Source organism: Pristis pectinata, chromosome 1 (genome assembly GCF_009764475.1).
Source record: "Pristis pectinata isolate sPriPec2 chromosome 1, sPriPec2.1.pri, whole genome shotgun sequence".
In the NCBI taxonomy this organism is placed as follows: domain Eukaryota; kingdom Metazoa; phylum Chordata; class Chondrichthyes; order Rhinopristiformes; family Pristidae; genus Pristis; species Pristis pectinata.
Window position 1 is genome coordinate 86336760 of NC_067405.1, and position 23315 is coordinate 86360074.

General features: G+C 45.7%; 1 protein-coding gene across 1 annotated transcript; it reads right to left on the reverse strand.

Moving 5' to 3' along the window:
- Positions 1-16035: 16035 nt before the first annotated feature.
- Positions 16036-21300, reverse strand: LOC127569030 (EEF1A lysine methyltransferase 3-like). Its single transcript, XM_052013334.1, has 3 exons — positions 21169-21300; positions 19728-19839; positions 16036-16433 (listed from the first exon to the last, which is right to left on the reverse strand). The coding sequence occupies exons 1-3, from the start codon at positions 21298-21300 to the stop codon at positions 16036-16038; spliced, it is 642 nt and encodes a 213-aa protein (XP_051869294.1).
- Between the last annotated feature and the right edge of the window lie 2015 nt (positions 21301-23315).

Sequence of the window (23315 nt, forward strand, 5' to 3'; positions counted from 1 at the left end):
AGGGAACTAAAGGTAAAGGAACCATTAGGAACTAGCGATCACAATATGATTGAGTTCAGTTTCAAATTTGAATAGGAGAAGCTGATATCAGATGTGTCAATATTTCAGTGGAACAAAGGAAATTACAGTGGCATGAGAGAGGAACTGGCCCAAATTGATTGGAAAAGTAAGCTAGTTAGAGGGATGGCAGAGCAGAAATGGGTGGAATTTCTACAAGAAATAAGGAAAATGCAGGATAGATATATTCCAAGAAAAAAGATTATGAATGGAAAAATGGCACAAATGTGGATAACAAGAGAGGTGAAGGCTAAAATAAAAGCAAAAGGGAGGGCATACAAGGAAGCAAAAATTAGTGGGAAAACAGAAGACTGGGAAACTTTTAGAAACTTACAGAAAGAAACTAAGAAGCTGATTAGGAAAGAAAAGATGAATTATGAAAGGAAGTTGGCAGATAACATTCAAAAAGATACTAAGAGTTTTTTTAAATATATGAAGAGTAAAAGAGAGACACGGGTTGATATAGGACCAATTGAAAATGGTGCGGGAGAGATTATAATGGATAACAAAGAGATGGCAGAGGAACTAAATGAGTATTTTGCATCAGTCTTCACTGTGGAGGACATCAGCAATATACCGGATAGTCAGGGGTCTCAGGGGATAGAGCTGAGTTCAGTTAAGATTAGTAGAGAGAAGGTGCTAGGGAAGCTAAATGGACTAAAGACAGATAAGTCTCCCAGACCAGATGAGGTGCACCCCGGTTTCTGAAGGTGGTGGCTTCAGAGATTGCGGGAGGCATTGGTGATAATTTTCCAGGAATCAATAGACTCCAGCATGGTTCCGGAGGACTGGAGGGTCGCAAATGTAGTTCTGCTGTATAAGAAAGGTGGGAGGCAGCATAAAGGAAATTACAGACCTATTAGTCTGATGTCAGTGGTGGGAAAGTTATTGGAATCGATCTTCAAGGATGAGCTTATGGAATACCTAGAGGTGCAAGGCAAGATAGGTCCAAGCCAACATGGTTTTGTGAAGGGAAGATCCTGCCTGACCAACCTATTGGAGTTTTTTGAGGAAATCTCAGGTAGGGTGGATAAGGGAGAGGCTGTGGATGTTGTGTATTTAGGCTGTCAAAAGGCCTTCGACAAGGTGCCACATAAGAGGCTGATTAATAAGATGAGAGGTCATGGAATTTCAGGTAGGATATTGGAATGGGTGGAGCATTGGCTGGTAGGCTGGGTGGGAATAAAAGGATCCTGTTCTGGTTGGCTACCAGTTACTAGTGGTGTTCCGCAGGGGTCGGTATTGGGGCCGCTTCTTTTTACTTTGTACATTAATGATTTGGATGATGGAGTAAATGGTTTTGTGGCTAAGCTTGCAGATGACACCAAGATAGGTGGAGGAGTAGGGAGTATTGAAGAAACAGGAAGGTTGCAGAGAGACTTAGATAGTTTAGGAGAATGGGCAAAGAAATGGCAGATGAGATTCAATGTGGAGAAATGTGCTGTTGTGCACTTTGGAAAAAGAAATAAATGGGCAGATTATTATCTAGATGGGGAGAAAATTCAAAGTACAGAAGTAAAAAGGGACTTGGGGGTCCTCGTGCCGGATACCCTAAAGGTTAATCACCAGGTTGGATCGGCAGTAAGGAAAGCAAATGCTATGATAGGATTCATTTCGAGAGGTATAATGTATAAAAGTAAAGAAGTGTTGATGAGGCTCTGTGGGGCACTGGTGAGGCCTCATTTGGAGTACTGTGTGCAGTTTTGGGCCCCTTATCTTTGGAAGGATGCACTGATGTTGGAGAGGGTTCAGAGAAGATTTACGAGGATGATTCCCAGAATGAAAGGTCTCACTTACGATGAGTGTTTGTCGGCTCTTGGATTGTATTCATTGGAGTACAGAAGAATGAGAGGGGACCCCATAGAAACATTTCGAATATTGAAAGGACTGGACAGAGTAGATGTGGTTAAGCTGTTTCCCTTGGTGGGTTAGTCCAGGACTAGAGGGCACAATCTTAGAATTAGAGGGTACCAGTTTAAAACAGAAATGAGGAGAAATTTCTTTAGCCAGAGGGTAATGAAATTATGGAATTCTTTGCCACGTACAGCTGTGGAGGCCCAATCATTGGGGGCGTTTAAGGAGGAGATTGATAGGTATCTAATTAGTCAAGGTATCAAGGGATATGGGGATAAGGCCGGAAATTGGGGATAGATAGGAATAGTATTAGTTTAGCTCATGGAGCAGACTTGATGGGCCGAATGGCATACTTCTCCTCCTTAGTCTTGTGATCTTGTGAAGATGATTAAAGGAGCTGAGAGGGTAAAGAAGAAATCCAGAACGAATGGATGTGGTTTTTAATGTGGGGCTACATCATTCAGGATTGATGCCAGAAATCACACCTGCATTCAACTGGTTGTGAGAATCTGGCAATCTCTTCTTCCAAACACTCCTCTTCCAATTATCACTGGGGTTAAGCCAATTGAAAACCTCAGAACTGAGACTGGCAGATTTTGTTGGCATGATTGTTGCAGGAAATGGACCCAGGTAAAATTAGAGCTGAGAGACTGATCGGTCTTGATCAAAACAGACTCAAGTGGCCAAATTACCTATTCCATTAATATCCATTACTTGGCATTGTGAAAAGATCTGTTTATTATCTGTTTTTTTCTCTTAGTCAATTTCTACCAATCCAGTTACATATTTGTGATAGTCCACCAGTGTTTAGTGGGGCTCAGTAACATACTGCTTATGATGGTGAATACCTGAAGAGCTGCCTTCAAACCTCATGATGACAACTAGGGAGTTTGAACTGTTGATGTACTAAAGATAGAATGAAAAGCTTTATCTTGCAATAGAGAATCCAATGTGGGACTGCAGAGAATTCAACTGGAAAAGCTGTGCGATGCAAACGCTGGCTGTGATGTTGCAGGGTAGTATTCCAGAATTAATACTGCTTCTACAAAACAGATTGGAAAAATGCTCAGGCATTCCCAGTCCACTAAATGAGGAGCAATAAAATTAAATACTACCCTCAGTCCTTGGGAAATTGATGGAAGGTATTGTTGACTGTGCTATCAAATATAAATATAAAAAACTTGCCACTAGTGGCCTGTGACTGGCCAGAGTGCCCAATTTGGCTTCCATCAGTATCCTCGGCCGGAGACATTATTGCCTTGGCCCACAACATGGATTTTTGAAGAATCTCCTTGGCATCGAAGCAGAATCGACCGAATGTGGTAGCAATGAATCTGAGTAAATCTGAAGTCAACACTGATTAGCAGAGAAGATCTCCATTGGCTGCAAGTTCAAGTTTATTATCAGAGGTATACATACCCAGGGTATAAATGTCATGAAAATTAGCTTTTTGCAGCAGCAGCAGTGGCACAGTGCATTACAAACACAACAAACATAAATTAACATAAACAAATTAATATAAATTACACATAACTTACACAACAAAGTAAACAACATAAGCATAATGACATTAATGCAAGTAGAAAGAGTGAAAAATGAAATATAGTCAGAGGTAGAATTAGGTTTTTTCAGGTCGGTTCAAGAACCTGGTGGCAGTGGGGAAGAAGCTGTTGTTGAACCTTGAGATGTGGGTCTTCAGGCTCCTGTACCTCCTGCCTGATGGCAGCATTGAGAAGAGGGCATGGCCCGGATGGTTGGGGTCCTTAATGATGGATGCCACCATCCTGAGACATCGCCTCTTGTAGATGTCCTTGATGGTGGGGAGATCTGTACCCGTGATGGAACTGGCTAGCCCCTTGCATTCCTATGCACTGGAGTTTCCACACCAGGCCCTGATGCAACCAGTCAGAATGCTTTCCACTGTACATCTGTGGAGGTTTGTCAGAGCCTTTGATGTCATGCTGAATCTCAAGCCTCTAAGAAATACAGATATTGATGCGCCTTCCTCATGGTTGCAGCTATGTGTGGGGCCCAGGAGAGATCTTCCTGTATTATGGAGGGTTGTGGCTGTCACATGACAGCACTGCCCCTACCTGGTAGGATGACAGCACTGCTCCTACCTGGTGGGAAGACACAGCACTGCCAATTAAGGTTTGGCCTGGCGCCGCCCCACCCATCAGTGCACACCTGACCACTGGCCTTTGTGATCGATTAGTCCTTGCTGGCACCAGGCCATTGGCCTTTTTAAATTACCTGGGCTGGACCCCCCGCCCCCCCACCCCCCCCAGCCCTCCAGCACTATAAAGAGTTCCACATGTGCTCGGCTCTCTCTCTCTCTTTTGTCTCTGAGGGATGACCCTGCTTTGCTCCAGCTGGAGAAGTCGTTGGTGAGGTGTTCACTGTTAAAAGGGGTTGCAGCATTTTAGTTAGTGTCTCTGGTAGCATAGAGCTGTGCCTGCACTGAGTCAAGGGGTGGTGGGTATCGTTTTGTTTTTCCTTGATTGTCTGTACCTAGTTCGTTTTGTGTGTGTGTGTGTTTGTGTGTATTTTACCCCAGTTGTGATTTTCCCATGCTCACTATAAACTGTGCACATGTGTGTGGTTTATTCCCGTTACCCTTTCCTCACGTTTGTCTTTTGTAAATAAATCATGTATCTCTAACTCTGTGTTCAGATTCCTTGCCTCTGAGACCACAAACCTGTTTCACAACACCTCCGAGACGTTAACAACCAGGAACTTGAAACTGCTCACCCTTTCCATCGCAGATCTTTCAATGAGGACTGCTGTTTGTTTGCTTGACTTCCCCTTCTCAAAGTCTACAATCAGTTCCTCGGTTTTGCTGACGTTGAACGCTAGGTTGTCAACACCACTCAACCAGCTGACCTACCTCACTCCTGTTCGCCTCTTCGTCAACATCTGTGAGTCTGCCACAACAGTGGTGTCACCAGTGGATTCATAGTTGGCGTTGGAGCTATGCTTAGCCACACAGTAGTAGGTATAGAGAGAGTATAGCAGGGGGCTAAGTACGCAGCCCTGAGGTGCGCCTGTGTTGATGATCAGTGAGGCGGAGATGGGGTCTCCAATCTGTACTGATTGTAGTCTCCCAGTGAGGAAGACAAGGATCCAATTGCATAGGAACCTACAGAGGCCCATGTCTTTGAGCCTGACAATGTTCTGAGGGGATGATGGTGTTGAACGTCAAGCTTTATGTAGCCTGATCGAGCCTTAGGTAGCCTACGTAGTCCACCTTGATGGGATTGTTTCTGAAGACCAATTACCCCACACTCAGAAAATTGCAGCAGGTGTTCCTCAAGCGTCATACCTCTAATATAAGGTCAGAAGTATCAACATTCTTGATTTCTATGGTGGTTAGTTCTAGGTTCAATTTCTCAAATAATGCAACAATGCGTACCTGCATGTAGCAGAACCACTACAACCTCCAGGCTTAAGCTGATGAGTAGTATGACTGAAGAGCTTCCACAGGAAGTGGGATCACTCTGCTCTGCGTCACGATGACCAAATCATACTTTATGGCTGTATTGTGGAGGGTTGTGGTTGTCACATGACAGCACTGCCCATTACCTGGTCGAAAGACACACCACTGCCAATCAAGGTTTGGCTCCACCCCACCCATCAGTGCACACCTGACCATTGGTTCCTTTAAGCACCTTTGTACTTAGCCTTGGACCATTGGCCTTTGTGATCGATTAGTCCTTGCTGGCACCGGGCCAGCAATTGGGCACTGGTGACCAGCAGTTATGAGAGGGCCGGCGATCGTGAGTTTTTAGAAAATACCAGGGTGACCAGCGCGCTAGTAGGATACCTGGTCGCCACCATGTGCCCCGAGTTGAGGCCAGTGGTCCTGCCCCTCATGAGACTGGCTAGTGGGAAGACCGTACGGGATGCCATCACCCTCCTGGTAGGGCTAGAGTACATGCAGTGGGGGGCGCCCGTCCAGGTCCGTAGGACAAAGACGAGGGCTGGAGACACAACCTCTTGTTTCATGCGCAATCAGTACCTGGACCTGCTGCGCGCAGGGGTGGACCACACCAGTATAGATGGGGTCCCGACCTCCACCCTTTACATGCGGTGGAAAGATCTCTTTGGGGGGAAATCTGACCAGGGGAAAACCCACAACCACGCCGGGACCAAGCCCAACACGGGGTGCCCCCAACCGCCAGACCACGTGGGCTGCCCCCACTGACACTGGAACTGCCTCTGCCCCTCCCCCCACTCGAAACAGTCTCTCCTGCCCTTAAGGCTGAGCTCCGGGACCTGCTGAGACAGGAAGTGTCTCATCTCCAGCAGGAACCCTCACCCAAGGGGTGGCAGACCTCCACCCCCCTCCCATAGGATGAAGGCCGGGGTCTCTGGCGCATTTGTTCCATGGCTCCCCCCACCCCGCCCTGCCCAGCGATACATTGGAGAAAGGGGAACATACAGATGTGGATGGCACTCGTCGACACAGGTGCCCAACACACCACCATCCTGGGCAACCCCGCCGGGTGGAAAGGGACACAAATGCAGATAGAGGAGTTGGGGGTTTCCCTTTTGCCTGTGAGGGAGGTCACGATCCCTAAGGCCATTGGGAACCAACCTGCTCGACCCGTAACAGTTTTAATAGCGGCCTCGCCTGAGTGCATCCTAGGGATCAATGTTTTAAAGGGACAGTCCCTTCATACAAACCAGGACAAGTTTACGTTCGGAGTTGCATGGGCTACAGTTGTAGTTGGGGCAGCCAATTGGAAACCAGTTGTTGTTCCCGCACCCCCCCCCCCCCCCCCCCCCACCAAGGTCATCTGTAGCCAACAGTACAGAGTGCTGGGGGGAACACCAAGATATCACTGAGGCTGTCCAAGCCCTGCTGCGGGAGGGCGTCATCAGACCTGCAGCCTCTCTGTTCAACAGTCCCGTCTGGCCCATCCTACAAAAGAATGGGATGTGGCGCATGGCGGTGGACTACAGACACCTCAACAATTCTGCCCCCCTCTTGCTGCTGCCGTGCCCGACATAGTCACTCTAGTGGAGGATATTGCAGGGCACCCAGACAAGCCTTCGTATGCAGTTGTGGATTTGGCCAATGCATTCTTTTCCATCCCCCTCCATCAACGTTCCCAATATCAGTTTGTATTCACCTGAGATGGGAGACAATATACATTTAGCCATCTACCCCAAGGCAATGTTCACAGCTCCACCATTTGTCACGGTTTAATCTCCCGTGATTTGCAAGGCATTCAACTCCCCCCAGAGGTGTCAACTGCCTATTACATCGACAACATCCTCCTACAAGGGCCGTGTGACACCATTGTCTCAGAGGCTCTTGATATGCTAATCTCCTCCCTCAGAGAATGGGGCTTGGCTATTAATATGGATAAGGTACAGGGCCCCAGCCAGAATGTCCTGAGGAGGATTCAATGGCACTCAGGCCGGTGACATATTCCAGAGGCTGCCAGGAATAAAATTTTTAATTTTGCCGTCCCTTCGAATAAAACTGACACCCAGAGCTACATGGGCCTCCTAGTCTATTGGTGGCAGCATATACCCCACCTCACCATGCTCTTTAGACCACTCTATAGAATCTCCCGTAAGAAAGCCACATTCTCATGGGGACTCGAACAACAGGTTGCTTTTGAAACAGCAAAGCAAGCTGTTGAGCAAGCACTGCTACTTGCTCCCCGCCAAGCAGGTATCCCCTTTGAGTTACGGGTCTCGGCCAGTGAGATGGTCACCAAATGGAGCCTCTGGCAGAAGATCCAAGGACGCAGAGTCCCGCTCGGCTTTTGGACCAAATCTCTGCCTGAGGCCACAGCTCGCTACGGTCCCTTTGAGCGCCAGCTGCTTGCCTGCTATCTGGTGCTCCTCACCACCAAACACCAAACTAGCACCGACCCTGTTGTCCTTCACCCCCACCTGCCTATAATGCGTTGGGTCAAGTCCCCCGATTCCACCCACAAAGAGGGCCGTGCCCAGAGGTCCTCTATAGGGAAGTGGAAATGGTATAGCGCCGACCGAGCCGAACCCAGTCCGGAAGGGGTCAGCCGCCTCCATGAGCAGGTCATGTCCTTCCCACAGTCCCAGGACCCAGCCCCAGACATACCCAAAATCCAGCCCTCCCCTGTGTCCTGGGGCCAACCCTTCAACTCCTTCGACCCTGAAAAAAATTGCATGCATGGTTCACAGACGGCTCCAGCTGCTGGAAAGGGGGGAAGCAATACTGGAAAGTGGCAGCACTTCATCCCGCCATAGGGGAAAACTTTGACCAAAGAGGGAGCGGATGGGTCCAGTCAACTTGCCGAGCTGATGGCAGTAACGCTCACCCTGTGGGACACCACCGGGACGGTCCACATTTATACCGACTCTTGGGCAGTGACCAATGGTATGGTGGTGTGGATGGCCTGGTGGCATGAAATGGGGTGGGTAATTCATGGTCACCACCTCTGGGGACAGGAACACTGGCATTTTATTTGGGATCAGGCAACCCACAGACAGATTTTGGTCCACCAGGTGGATGTTCATACCCACAAAAATACAGAGGAGGCTATACACAATGCCACTGTGGACCAGGCTGCCTAAATATGCTGTGCCACTGCCTCCCCAGATAAAACAACCTCAGTGCATTAGCTGCGTGGGCACATTGCAAAAGTGGGCATCTAGGGTACACTGCGTTGGGCAGAGCAATTTGGGATCATTCTGACATTGGATCAATGCAAGACCACTGTCGCTAACTGCCCTATCTGCCAGCAAGTGAGGCCACGAGCTTGGCCAGCAGGGCCACGGGGTCACATTCGCCATGGCACGGGAGCGGGTCGCGCATGGCAGATTGACTACATCGGAATGCTCCCCTGCCAAAACAAAAAACAGTATGCCCTGATGATAGTGGATACATACTCCAGTGTCCTGGTGGCGGTGGCCTGTGAGGGGGCGACCAAAATTGCACTATCAAAGGATTGCAGCACCTCTCCTCCACTATGTAGTCCTGTGGGAGGTACAATCTGATCAGGGCTCACACTTTACAGGGGCTAAAGTACATCACTGGGCTGCTGAGGCAGGGATCATGTGGCTGTTCCGTATACCCTACCACCCACAGGCATCAGGCCTGATTGAGAGAATGAACAACCTACTGAAGAGAAAGTATGCACACTAACGCCCTCCCGCACACTGCAGGGGTGGTTGAGCGTGCTGCAGCAGGCCGTTGACCAGCTGAATACATGGCCCACTGGCCAAGGGGGGTCCCCACTGTCCCACCATCTGGCACACTCCCCACCTCCGGACTTGGAAGAGACCAAACCACCCCGAGACCATACTCTCCCTGAGTATGGGTACGACAGCCACAGGGTCCCCCTTAGAAGGGAGAAGTTGACGCGCATGGTCCTGGGGACACCCGTTGGGTCATGATTCCGGGTCACACTAACCTGTCCTGTCTTCATACCCAACACCTGACCCTACAAGAATGAGCACGTTCCTTAAAACCTCCCCCCCTCCACCCCCTACAGGGCAATGGCGTTACTCCAGTCATCCCCTCTGTTCACCGCCAGGATCGGCATCGGGACGTCTGCCAACACCTTCCTCAGAGTCACTTACGAATTTGCCAGCACCACTAATAGATCCAACTGCCGGATTTGCGTGCAAACACCAGCACACGTCAATGAAGCTCTGCCACTTAAGCTGATCCCGCTAGATGACTTTCAAATGAACTGTTTACACGGACTTTTCGCTCCTGTGGGTTTTGGCATATCTGTTTGGGGGGGGGGCGAATGGCAGTCCCTCACCACTCCCCTCACCACTACATAATATCTCTTCCAGCGATTCCCCGATGGGGTGGGTGTTTCAGGAACTGGTATTTCCCTCCCTAAAATTTGAACTCCACCCAAGTCCCAACTTCCAGGGTTGTTCCACAGCTGGTGAGCAAGCCTAAGCAATGCTGGTGCAGGCTCCCAAATGAGCACAGTTCCACCCTTTCAGTCAGCCACAGTGACTGCAAGCGAAACTGGTAACCGGGTGCCCCAGTGACCACTGCCGATGGTGCCGCTAAGCTGAGGGCTCCCTGGACTTTGAATTGGACCCACTGGATTTGCGGCCACTGTGCCTACCCATGGCTCCCCAGGAGCTGGTATGGTTGCTGCTTTCCAGCATTTGTGGTGCCCTATATCCACGTCCTAGATGACCTTGGGGAGCACCCAGCATACAGCGGCCACCGGGACAAGAGGGCTGTCACAGAGGTGGAGAGGTTTTGGATGATAGCCTTTCCCATGTATTTGCATGGCCCGATTGTCCCATGAGATCATCCTGATGGCCAGCGTGCTTGAGGCACTGGCCAACAAAATGGCAGTGGCACAGCAACACACAGAAGACACCCTGATGCAGGCGGCAGCAGAGCTGACGGTCGTCAGAATGGTCACCCTGCAGAATCGAATAGACCTGGATTACCTACTTGCTGCGGATAGTGGTACCTGTGCAGTGATTGTTAAGGATTGTTGCATGTTGATCCCTGATGGGTCAAGGAACATCACCCACTTGGCTGCTCACATTCGGGACCCCGTGGCTAAAATTCAAAAAGCGAGGGACGAGCTCCTCCATCACGACACCTCATGGGGAAACTGGTGGCCATTTGGGTCTCTGGGGGGATGGTGGGCAACTGTCATCCACTGGGCAACTGCTCTCATTCTCATTGTCATTGCTGTCTGTATATTATGCTGTGCATGCCAGGTTATCAAAAGCACGTCTGCCTTTCATTAGTACTGTACACTGACACATAGTTTCAGGCTTAGTAATAGTTATTACCATGATTGGCTTATGGTGTGACTTCCAAGGGGTGGATTGTATTGTGAAGGGTCATGGCTGTCACATGACAGCACTGCCCATTACCTGGTCAAAAGAAACACCACTGCCAATCAAGGTTTGGCTCCACCCCACCCATCAGTGTACACCTGTGCACTGGTTCCTTTAAGCACCTTTGTACTTAGCCTTAGGCCATTGGCCTTTGTGATCAATTAGTCTTTGCTGGCACTGGGCCATTGGCCTTTTTAAATTACCTGGGCTGGACACCCCTAGCCCTCCAGCACAATAAAGAGTGCCACATGTGCTTGGCTCGCCCTCTTTTGCCTGCCCCGAGGGATCACCCTGCTTCATCCCAGGCTAAGGAACCATGGAACGGCGCTGGAGAAATTGTTGGTAAGGTGTGCACTGTTAAAAGGGTTGGGAGCATCTTAGTTGGTATCCCTGGTAGCATAGAGCTGTGCCTGCACTGAGTCAAGGGGTGGCGGGTATCGTATGGTTTTTCCTTGATTGTCTGTACCTGGTTTGTTTTGTGTGTGGGTGTGTGTGTATTTTACCCTGTTGCGATTTTCCCACATTCGCTATCAACTGTGTGTGTGTGTGTGTTATTCCTGTTATCCTTTCTCCACGTTTGTCTTTTGCAAATAAATCATTTATCTCTAAGACTGTGTTCAGAGTTCTCACCTTCTGAGACCCCGAATCTGTTTCACAACAATGGCACTATTCTGATGAAGTGTTTTTGACCTGAAACATTAACTCTGTTCCTCTTTCCACTGATGCCGCCTGACCTGCTGAACATTTGCAGCATTTTCTGTTTATAGCAAATGAAAACTGTTGAAAAACATTGAGAGTTGAGAAAAAATGAAAATTTGGTTCAGTGGAATGAAGAAATGGTGCCAGCTAGCACTCCTTCTAAGACCAAATCCAATGACTAACTACACGTAGCAAATAAATCCAGAGACTGCCCATTTTTGCACCATATCCTGGGACTTCATATACCAAGAATCTAAATCCAGTGAGCAAACACTGTGAAACTAAATCCAGTGACCACTGACAAAACAGTCTAAAGGCTGCATAAAGATCAAAGTCAAATCCAGAAAATAATTCAACTAAAAATCCAAAATCCACTGAGGTTATAGGCAAATCCATCAGGTACTGAAAACTGGACCATCCCAGGCTCCACGAAGTCGATTGGTGAGGCTGAAGCATACGAAGTAATCCCATCCTCTCTAATTTCTCACTGACCTGAATTCTCCCTTAGAAATCTTCACTCACGACTGGAGCTTTTTCTCAACAATTTCCTCTCTGTTTTACCATGGTGCAGAGGGATCACTTGTATCAGGACATTGAGTATAGGAGTGGGGACATTATGTTGCCATTGTGCAAGTCATTGGCGAGGCCGCACCTGGAGTACTGTGAACAGTTTTGGCCACCTTGTTATAGGAAAGATGTGGTTAAACCAGAAAGAGTGCGGTAAAGATTTATGAGGTTATTGCCATGACCAGAGGGCCTGAGTTACAGGGACAGGCTGGTCACACTAGGTCTTTATTCCTTGGAATGTAGGAGAATGAGGGGCGACCTTATAGAAATGTTTAAAATTATGAGAGGCATAGATAAGGTGGACAGTAACAGTCTTTTCCCCCAGAGTAAGGAAGTCCAAAACTAGGGGGCTTAGATTTAGGGTGAGAGGGGAAAGATTTAAAATGACCTGAGGAGCAACTTTTTAACACAGGGGTGGTGAGTATATGGAATGAGCTGCCAGAAGAAGTGGTTGAGGCAGGTACAGTATTATTATTTTAGAAGCACTTGGATAAGTAGACGGAGGGGAGGGGCTTGAAGGAATATGAGCGGAACGCAGGAAATTGGGACTAGCTGGGTGAGCACAGTGGTTGGCATGGACTGGTTGGGTTGAAGGGCCTGTATCCATTCCGTGTTGCTCTATGACTCTATGTATGTCTGATCCTGCAGACTCGACACGTCTTCACCTGTACCTTACATCCATTTTATGAGATTAATGGGACGGCCCAAGGGCTGGAATAGCTCCGAGGGCCGAATGGCCCCCTATGACGTAAGAAAAAACAAAATATTATTTTGGAAATTTGAAATAAAAACAGAAGATTTTGTAAATACACATTTCAAGTCGACAACCTTTCCAATGAGAAGACTTCGACCTGAAATACACTTTGGCTATTCTTCACAGATTCTGTCGAAGTTGCTGAGTATTTCCAACGTCTTCTGTTTTGATTAATTCTTATATTATCCTTACTTACTCTGTATTCTTTATTCTCGTCTCCCATCCACTTCAACATTTGACAGAAAGGAGCCTTTCTCCGTCCTCACTTCAGATTGCACCATTCATCATCTTTGCACCATTCTGTTGTTTTGCACTCATCGTTGTATTTATCGTTGTACTTGTTATTACCATGTATGATGTTTACCTTGGGAGCTTCAGGCCAGCAAGGAATCTCATTGCACCCTGGTGTATACACAATAAACTAATCTGAATCTGAACATATTTCATTAATGCCTGTTAACAAAAATAACTCATTTAGTATTCTTACTCAGGGGATTGCAGGCCTAATCTCGGCGACGCTTTCGTGATTGGATATTTTTAATTGAATTAAATTTTCAATTAAATTTTAAATTAAATTAAATTTTATTTACAGCGTGGTAACAGGCCCTTCCGGCCCAGCGAGTCCGCGCCGCCCATTTTAAACCCAAATTAACCTACCCGTCCGTCTTTTGGAATGTGGGAGGAAACCGGAGCACCCGGAGGAAACCCACGCAGACACGGGAGAATGTACAAACTCCTCACAGACAGCGACGGGATTCGAACCCCGATCGATTCTGTCTTTCTTATTTCTTATCCTTCCATTCTTATCATTCCAAAATCTGACAGGAAATAGCTTTTCTCTGTCCTCCCCATTCTGGTGAGCGTGCATTGCACCTACTCTAAAGCAAGTATGTTCTTCTACCTGCCGAGGTGCAGTACACAGAACGGAATTCAATATTGCAAACTGAAAGTAACGAGAGTTTTATGTTATAACTACCATAACTCTAGCTGGCTGAAGACATTTTTGCTTTGCTCCATTTTGGTCGATCAGATTTTATTGTGCATCTGCAATAATTTTGATTGTTTGTCTACCTGGATCCATAGTCGCAGTAACCAGTTAGAAAACACTTCTTTCCATTTTTTTTCTCTTGATTGGAAGTGAATGGCCTCACATTTCTTTCCCCACATTGAAACACCGTCCACTAAGTTTTGGGTACTCCCTGACTCTATCAATGCAACTTCGCTAATGTTGCTAGTTGTACCAGGTATTGCACCATTTAATTCATTGCCGTCAACGCATTTGGAAATACTACCCTCTATTACTTCATTCTAAATAATTGAAAATTGTCATGAAAATCTCAATGTCAGTGGAAATCACCAGCCACATTTTGGCTACTAACCACGTCCTTACTCATGTCAACAACACCCTAAGAATTATTAAGTCTCTGCAAGTTCATATCAACATGACATCTCATTGACCTGTACATCGGCCGTATTCCATAATATCACGCAGCGCGAAAACAGACTCTTTGACCCATCGAATCCATGTCAACTCTCAATACTAATCCCACGCCAATTCCATTTTATTATCTTCCCTCTCCCCATTGTGGTGGGGACACATGACTACTGGTTATTGCTAAAGTACAGAGCTAGTCTACTGTTATCAACATCAGTAATAGTGATCAACTGCCCAGTAAACACTGTATGGATAACGCATTGTGACAATGCTTGTAGCATTTTAGGACTCTGTTGACTAATCTGAAATGTTTTCAGTATGTTGGGTTATGATGCACTTCGTTTGACATCTTAATGACGAGAATTCTAGATCTCATTATATTCTTTACAGTGGTCCAATAATTTCCATAAAACAAACACGTAAGACCGATCCATACTGCAATAGTTTAAGATTTATTATTTGCAGTGCAACGTAATTAACATTTACAGCTAACATAAGTGCGCATTAGACTGAATTTATTCCATATACTCTGCTAACGCACAATGTTTGCTTGTGTTGTGATATGCTTTTGCCAGTGAAAAGAATATTCCAGTGCTTGGAAATATAACACTCATATCTACTGAATAGAGGGAATAGAACCGGGCAGCAAAAATATAATTCCCAAGGAAGTTGCACGCATTGCGCGTCTCCAGCGTTCATCTGAGGCAATGAACCGGGTGATCGCGCACAGAATAACAGTAAAAGAAAACGGGAACCTCCTTCTGTTACATACTGTGCTGGCTGTTAGTGTGGGCATCTTTACTGAAGGCACCCGATTAGCTTTTCATTTGTACCATCAGTCAGTGCTTCTTATAACTCAAACCAAATTGTAGTCAAATTTCGAGGGAATTAGTAGCAATCGGCATTTATTTTAGCCCAAAGAAATGGAACTCCAATCATAAAGGAGTACCCGAGGGTTTCTAAAATGTGATATTTTTGCATCATACTTTGCAATGCAGGAAACAGAACATAGAACACAGAACAGTACAATACAGGAACAGGCCCTTCAGCTCACCATGTCTGCGCTGAATAAGATATTAATATTTAAATCAGAGGGAAGCGTAAAGGTCGGATTGGCGAGAGATGGAGGAGGAGAAGGATCGCTGAGAGTAAGAAGGACATTTGGATTTAGTTTATATCTGTCAGTTGAAACATTTTGAAATGCGTCAGGAATTTTTCTGTGCACTTCCAAACGATGGGTGTTCCCCCAGTTCTTTAAAAGGCTTTTGGTAGCAAAAAGAATGGGTTTCATTGAGCGATGTGAAACGGAGCCAATTGCATAGTGCAATTTGGCATTAATATTGCAATAAGGCAAGGTGACCATTTAAAATGTCTGTCTGTCCAGAAATTGTACGTGAGCATTTGCGTGGCACCAAAAGTCACCTTCTTTCACTTGCATAAACCTGCACCAGTGTGATCATCTCCAAAGGAAAGTTTATATATTATGCAAATTGATGTAAAGCGCCAGCATGAACCGCCAGATTATGACTGAGCCGGAAGGAATTAGGAAAACAGAGAACAGACACAACTTTCATTTGAATGATCCTTCCAAAACGTTAGTACACGCAATAAATTTCCACGTTGAAAAAAAGACTGCATTTACTGGGATTCTAAAATAAGAACAGAAAATGCTGGAAACACTCAGCAGATCGGGAAGCATCTGTGGAGAGCGACACATAACAGTTAACTCTGTTTCTCTTTCCACAAATGCTGCCTGACCTGCTGAGTGTTCCCAGTATTTTCTGTTTTTATCAGATTTTCACGTTGCTGTTAGGCTGTTTTTCCACCCTTGTATCAGAAACTAATCCCTTTCTCCTGAGGGTGTTTTTTTGGTCAGTTTGTAAATACAGTTGCTACCGCTTGTGTGAATTAACTCGCTATTAAACTGCTCCTGCAAGAGTTCCTGGTGAAAATTGGTGGCTCCCTCTCTGGCAACCATGTTTGAACACATGTAAACTATAGTTTTCTCGTTGCAAAGATGCAGAAGTGTCTGTAAAAGATCTGGAAAGTGGGTAGGGTTGTACACGATGTCCGATCCAAGAATAACATCAAAGTCAGATGGATAGATGTTCTGATCAGCACCCCAGGCGAGAGCGCTTATTTTCGAACGGTGCCTGAAGTTGAGTGGGATGTTGGCAGAGACGTTGTATTCAATTTGTTTCAAGACGTATGGTCTGTCCGTCAGAGTGACATCTCCGCCTGATGAAAGAACACATCAAACAACTTTATTCTTTGGTTCCAGCCAGTACAGGCTAGGGTAATAATTCTTGCCAGGGTGAGCAAAATTTATGCAGAATGCAACCCCGAATAACCTCAAGCCAGAAAGCCAGTCAGTAGTAGAGGAAGCACATGTCCTAATTAGTTTATTATTGTCCCACGTACCGAAGCACAGTGAAAAACATTGTATTGCATGTCATCCATACAGATCATTTCATCACATCAGAGCATTGAGGTAGTACAAGGGAAAATAATAACAGAGTGCAGAATATAGTGTTACAGAGGAAGTGCAGTGCACGCCAACAGTGAGGAGCAAGGCCATAACGAGGTAGATTGTGAGGTCAAGAGTCCATTTTATCGTACAAGAGGTCCGTTCATTAAAGGCGGGATAGAACCCCCCTTTGAGCCGAATGGTAGGTGCTTTCAGGCTTTAGTATCTTTTGCCGAATAAATCACCAATAAATCACTTCACTCATAGCTTGCCTGTTCAACAACCATTGGCTGCAATGAAGGTTGAATAGAAAGATAAAAGCGAGCTTCCCAAAATCAGGTTCTGTTTACAAATTCAATTATCTCAGGGAACAACAAAGGCTATTGCTGTCCCCTTTCAATGCAAGGGGTCACTTTGTTGTCCAAATATATTTTGCATCAGTTTAACGTGATATTTTCAGCAATGACTGGTGTGCAGATATTCAGGGCGCACACCGATGCAGCATGTAGAGCCGTTGCTTCACAGCACTAGTAACCCGTGTGTGGAGTATGCACGTTCTCCCTGTAACCTCCGGGTGCTCCGGTTTGTCCAACGTCCCAAAGATGTGTAGGTTGGCAGGTTAGCTAGCCGCTGTAAATTGCTGCTAGTGCGTAGGTGAGTGGTAGAATCTAGTAGGAGTTGACGGGAATGTGGCATTTGTGGAGGATTAATCTAAATGGTTGCTTGATGTTTGGTGCGGAGTAGATAAAGGGCCTGTTGCGGTGCTGTGCATTTCTATGACTTTAAAAGAAATGCGATGTAATATTAGAGGTTCAGTAGTCTGTCAGTGGAGATATTGTGGGGCGAGGGAGGTGATGTGGGTGTTGTTGGTTTAAGGAGATGGAACCGGGCTCAATCAATTGAGCTTAAATGTACCTTTGCAAATTGAGTCTGGTTATTTCCAGCGTCCCTGCATGAGTACAGAATTCTCTGGGATAGAGGTTTCGAGGCAAGTTTGTTAAACAAGAATCATGTGCCCAGTTTGTCAACGTTTTTAACAACTAAGCTTTACATAATCGTCTTTTATATCAAGTAAACAGAATAAATGGGCTTAGGTATTTCAATTAGCTATTTAGTTAATATAGCATTTTATAAACCATGTTAGGTCGATGAAGTAAACGGACGATGTACTGGGTGTGGACTGGCATATAGCCAAATGGCAGGCTTCCCTTCAAGATTGAAGGTCAAGGCATGAAAGGAACTCTCATAGCATGGATAGAAAATTGGCTCAGTAATGAGAAACAGCAGTAGAAGGTTGTTTTTCGGATGAGTGAGACGTGTTCCCAGAGGGCAGTACTTCTCTTAATATACATTAAATATGTGGGTGTACTGGGCGCGATTTCCAAATCAGCAGATAACACAAAACATAGAGGCGTAGTGAACTGTGAGGATTTCAGTGGGATATAGACAAGCTGGAGGAAAGAGCAGATAGGCGGCAGATGACACTTATTGTTAAGAGATGTGAAGTGTTGCACTTTGGTGGGAAGAGTGAAAGAGGTAATTTATACGGAGGAGTGCCAGTACAAACTGGAGGGCACAAGTCTAAAAAGTGCACAAGAACAACGAGATCTGTGTATATATATGAAAGTGGCAGAGCAAGTTGAGAGTGGTTAAAAGGCTACAGAATTTTGGGCTTAGAGTGCAGGAGCAAGGAAATCACGATGCACCTTAACGAAACATTGTCTCGGTCATGGCTGGAGTATCATGTCCAGTTCGGGGTGCCACGCCTTAAGAATAATATGAAGGCTTTTCAGTGGGTGCAGAAGAAATTTATGATTCCAGAGACTTCAGATAAATGAGCAAACTTGAGAAGGTGGGATTGTTCTCCTTGGCACAGAGGATCTTGTGGGGGGAATCTGATGGATGTATTTTGAATCACGTAGAAACAGAAATTGGTGCTAATGACGGAGGGGTCAAGAACTACAGGATGTATAATGACGTGACTGGCAAAAGAACCAAAATTGGTTCTTTTTAACAACATTCGGGTCTGGAATACATTTGTAAATGCAGATGCAATTGTAACTTTCAAAGTGGAGCTGTACAATGAATGAATTTGCAGTGCAGGCGAGTTCGACTAGTTGGATTTGCTCGTATTTAGACCTGGGGCGGAAATAGGCTGTACTGCTGCCTTGCGTTCTGTAACCACTCTGTGATTTTGTAGTAACCGCATCGAAGTTTACAAGGAGAAAATAACTTCACTATGACTGAAACAGTCCATCATTTTTTGAATATAAAGCCAATCTTTTAGGAGGGTCCAACACGCTACTGGCTAATCCAGAGGACACGTTCCATAGATAAGGATGCAAGGGGGTGCTGACGTCTAAAATTGGATCATTAGTCCACGAGCAGCCTCTTCTCCTCGTGTGAATTTACATAAATTTAACCATTTAATCTTATTCATGTAATGCTTCGTGGGTCACTCTGTAATGGTTTTATGTTACAGAGATAATATGATTATTATTTTATTATGCCTAAACGACTTCTACAATGATCCTTGTATCCTTTAGTGCTGGTTATGGCGAGCTATTGAATTGTACGTAGATCAAGTAAGACTATTCTTTCTAAACCTTCTTTCCATTCCCAAAATCAATGGCCTCCAGAATAACAGTGAGTCTATGAGCAGCCCATGTTTAGTAACCACCCCCCCCACCACACCCCCCACCCCCCGCTTACCGTATATCGATGGCGCCTTCCATTAATTCCCTGATTGTATTTTTCCTACTCCTGCTTACACTTTCCCTTTATAGAACCAGGTCCAGTGAATAACAGGCAGGCACACACTCAAAACGGACGTCAATATTCCGCAAAATGAATAAAAAATATACCACGAGTGCAGGTATTTTAACAAGAGGATGTCCACTGACAGCGCAACATATAAGGTAAATGTATATTGGAGACCTAAGCAGATCTGTAATCTTGAATACAATACGGGACCTTCACTTATTCAAATGCATGTATAATTGACGATATTATTTGCAATGTTAGCTTTGTCGCTGCAGTGAAAACGATGGCATGAATTAACTTACCCAACAGGGCTGCTAAGATGCCCACTATCCCCGTTCCAGATCCCAGCTCAATCATCTTCTTCCCTGTAAAATTAATCTTTTCGTTCTCGAAGTAGCGACAGAGTACAAGTCCCTGAAATAAAACACACACACATGCACACACCCGTTAATGCCGATCCATTTGCAAGGTTCAGGAAGCACGAGGGGGAACAGAGACACGAGAGAACTGGAGATGCTGGAATCTGGCGCAACAAGCGAGCTGCTGAAGGAATTTTGTGGTAGGAAAGCAAATTGTCGACGTGTCGGGTCAAAACCCTGCATCAGGATTGATCACCAACGAGCACCAGGCCACCATCTCCTGCACTGTCACAGGTCTCGTACATCAGGAGATCTCTCACGCATCCTCCAACCTGATAGTTCCCCAGCCCGCACTTCCCACTTTTATCTCTTACCCAAGATCCAAAAGCATCTCTGCCCTGGTGGGCCCATTGTTTCTGCCTTCTCTTGCCCCACATAACCCATCTCCTCATATCTCTGCAGTCGCTGCACTGCAGAGTTACCAAAGCAGTGAAAGTGAATCAGGATACACCCTTGCACAATGTAACCTAGCGCACTGATGTTGACCAGAGACGCAAAATCTTCAGAAATCATAGAAAGCCGCATTAAGAAAAACCTATCTGTTGGCAAGGATCTGTGTCTGAGATATGCGCACGTTGTCACTTTAGATTTCGTTCTGAGGCGAACTGACTTGAACAATATTATACAGTGCCCAGCTCTCAACTCAAGCAGAGTAATAGATGAAGTTCATATTAATAAATAGCCGCCGTTATTCCCCAGCTGTTTCAGAAATCCAGCGGGCTTTGCCCAGGAGTGATAGTCACTTCCTGCCGAGCATTCTTACCCCTGCCGTGACTTTGGGCCGGAGAACGTGGTTTGCATTTTCATTTGAGAGTCCAGAATGATTTCATAGGCGGCGAAGAGGATTGTAAGTGGAGGGTAAAGACCCCCGGTTGCTGTAGCCCTGACGCAGTAGAAAAGGAGTAAGAGCAGGATCGCACGGAATTACGACGTGAAGTATATGTTAATTGACACAGCGCATTGACATGTTGGGGAAATGAACGTGGGTTGAAGGAAGAACGTGGAAGGTGAAGATCCATTTGATGAAACGGAACAGAACCTGTACAGGAAGGAGCGATACTGCTCTACTGGGCTCTCGTTACCTATTAATGATTCCTGGGAAATTATTTTGTATGAGGCAACGTTCAGCCCAGGCCTAGTTCCAGTGTCATGGATAAGTATAAGGCTGTGAACAGCACTTTAGCTGGAAAGGAGTTGGTGGGGTGGTAGGGAGGTATTTTGGGTACAGTATCGGTCTGTTAACCAGAGTACTGGTAAATATTTCGTACATCTATGCCAGTGAGTTGCAAAATAGGTGAAAATTCACACAGGCTGCGAGACTTACAGGTTCCCAGACGAAAGCAGAAACGCCGAGATCGGCTCCCTTAAACGTCGTGATCTTTAAAGGATGTCCACTGAATTCATACAGTTTCTCTTCCATCTCGAACGAGAAGCTTGTGTCCTCGGCGCTGCTCATCCTCTCTGATTTTCAACAGGCTCTGTGATCCACAAGCAGATTGACTCCGGTCCCGGATAGATACGTACAGGTTTCAGTCCTCGGAGAAGTCGCTAAATTTTAATCCCTGGTAAAGAGAGACGGGAGAACTCTGATGCAGAATCGTGGTGGATTATTAGTCTTAAACCGCAGAATAGCGCAAAGGGACACGCGGTAAAACATTGTGTCTGCTGTGTTACATTGATACAGCTGGCAAGTGAAATAAATTTCTAAATTCAGCAGATTTATTGATCATAGAAATTAGAACAAGTTGTCATCTTGCCTAGTGGTGATATGAAGATTACAGTTACGTTACAAAGTGCCCGTCGGACACTTTGTGAAGATCGAACTCCATCGGTTACAGCTGATTGACGTGATACCATGCTGAGTACATGAGTAGTAGTAATAACATTGGCCTAATGTGTCACATTTAAAGAACATTTTTCCATCATGACCACATATGCTTCTACCGGAAGTTGATCTTTGGAAACAACCAAATTCAAAATTTGATTTCCAATATTGAAGTTCTTTCTCATTGTTCCATTCCCTCTATCTCGTTCAAAGATGGTTATGTATCAGCACCTATATTGATGCCTTTCTTAAAGGGTGCTCCAGCACACATACTCGCAGCCCCTAAGTGATAACTCTGATAACTGTGAGGCAAGATCTTTGTTATAAACAGTTGTTCACCAGCCATTATAATTGTCGCCTAAAGTAAAGGGACATTTACTGGTAATTATTTCAACAATAACAATAATGACGCAATCAATTCTAATAAATCTACTACTAATAAAACTATGCTGTATAATACCATTAAAATAGTAATATCTAATGATAATAGTCCAAAGTATTAGTTTCAATATGAATTCTAATACTAATTCCATATAGCTCAAAATAGTTCAGCCGCAACTGATGAAAAGAGTTCACTTTTTTCTTTGCCTGCTATCACCAACTTGCCTCTGTCTCTCAACTGCACCCCTCGCCTACCCGGCTCCATCTGCCCGTCAACCTTCATGCTTTCTCGGTCCACCTATCGTCTACAGCCGCTGTCTCTCCCACCCCCTCCTCTTTATACTGGCTATCTTCCCTCTCCACTCTCAATCCTGATGCAAAGAAATTGTCGACCCTAAACGTCGACAATTCCTTTCCCTCCCTACGGATGCTGCTCGGCCCGCCGAGTTCCTCCAACTGACTGTTTTTTGTTCACTTTTAGGTCGGCTCATTCCGACACTTGAGAACAAAAATACAGGATGTATTGACTTTGGATGAAATAGTCTACCGAGGTTCCCTCTGCTCTCTTGGGTGGCAAAATATCCCGAGAAATGCATTCTCACATAGGGTAGTGAATCTCTGGAATTCTCTATCCCGGAAAGTTGTGGAAGCTGGATCATTAGAAGTATTTAAAGTGAAGGTAGATTCATTTTTGAAAGATCGAAAGACTGAGGACTCTGTGGAGCTGATACAGAGAAGTTGAGGCCTGGGATAGATAAGCCACGATCATAGTGAATGGCGAGGAGGCTTGAGGGGCAGAGTGGCCTACTCTGGCTCCTATTTTTCTTGTGCCCTGTGGTATAAATTTAGAGATGAACGGCAGTTGCCGGCGCCAATATTTATCCTCAATGGACTGGATATTAGAAGATTGAAGTTTGTTACAATGCCACAGAGAATGACCTGAGGGGGAGATCAACAGGGTGGATATAACGATGGCGTTTCCGCAGACGTGAGATTCCGGAACTGGGGCGGGGCATCATCTCAGGAGAAGGGGTCGCACATTAGGACAGAAATGGAAATAAAATAAAATAAACTGCAGATGCTGGAAATCTGAAATAAAAACAGAGCCTATCGGAAATACTCGGCAGGACAGGCAGTGTCCATGGAAGGAGAAACAGATAACGCTTCAGGTCCGGGATCCTTCATCAGAACTGGGAAGAGAGAAAACAGGTTAGTTTTGGGTAGTAGAGAAGGTGGGTAATTGTGGGGTGGGAGATTGGATAGAA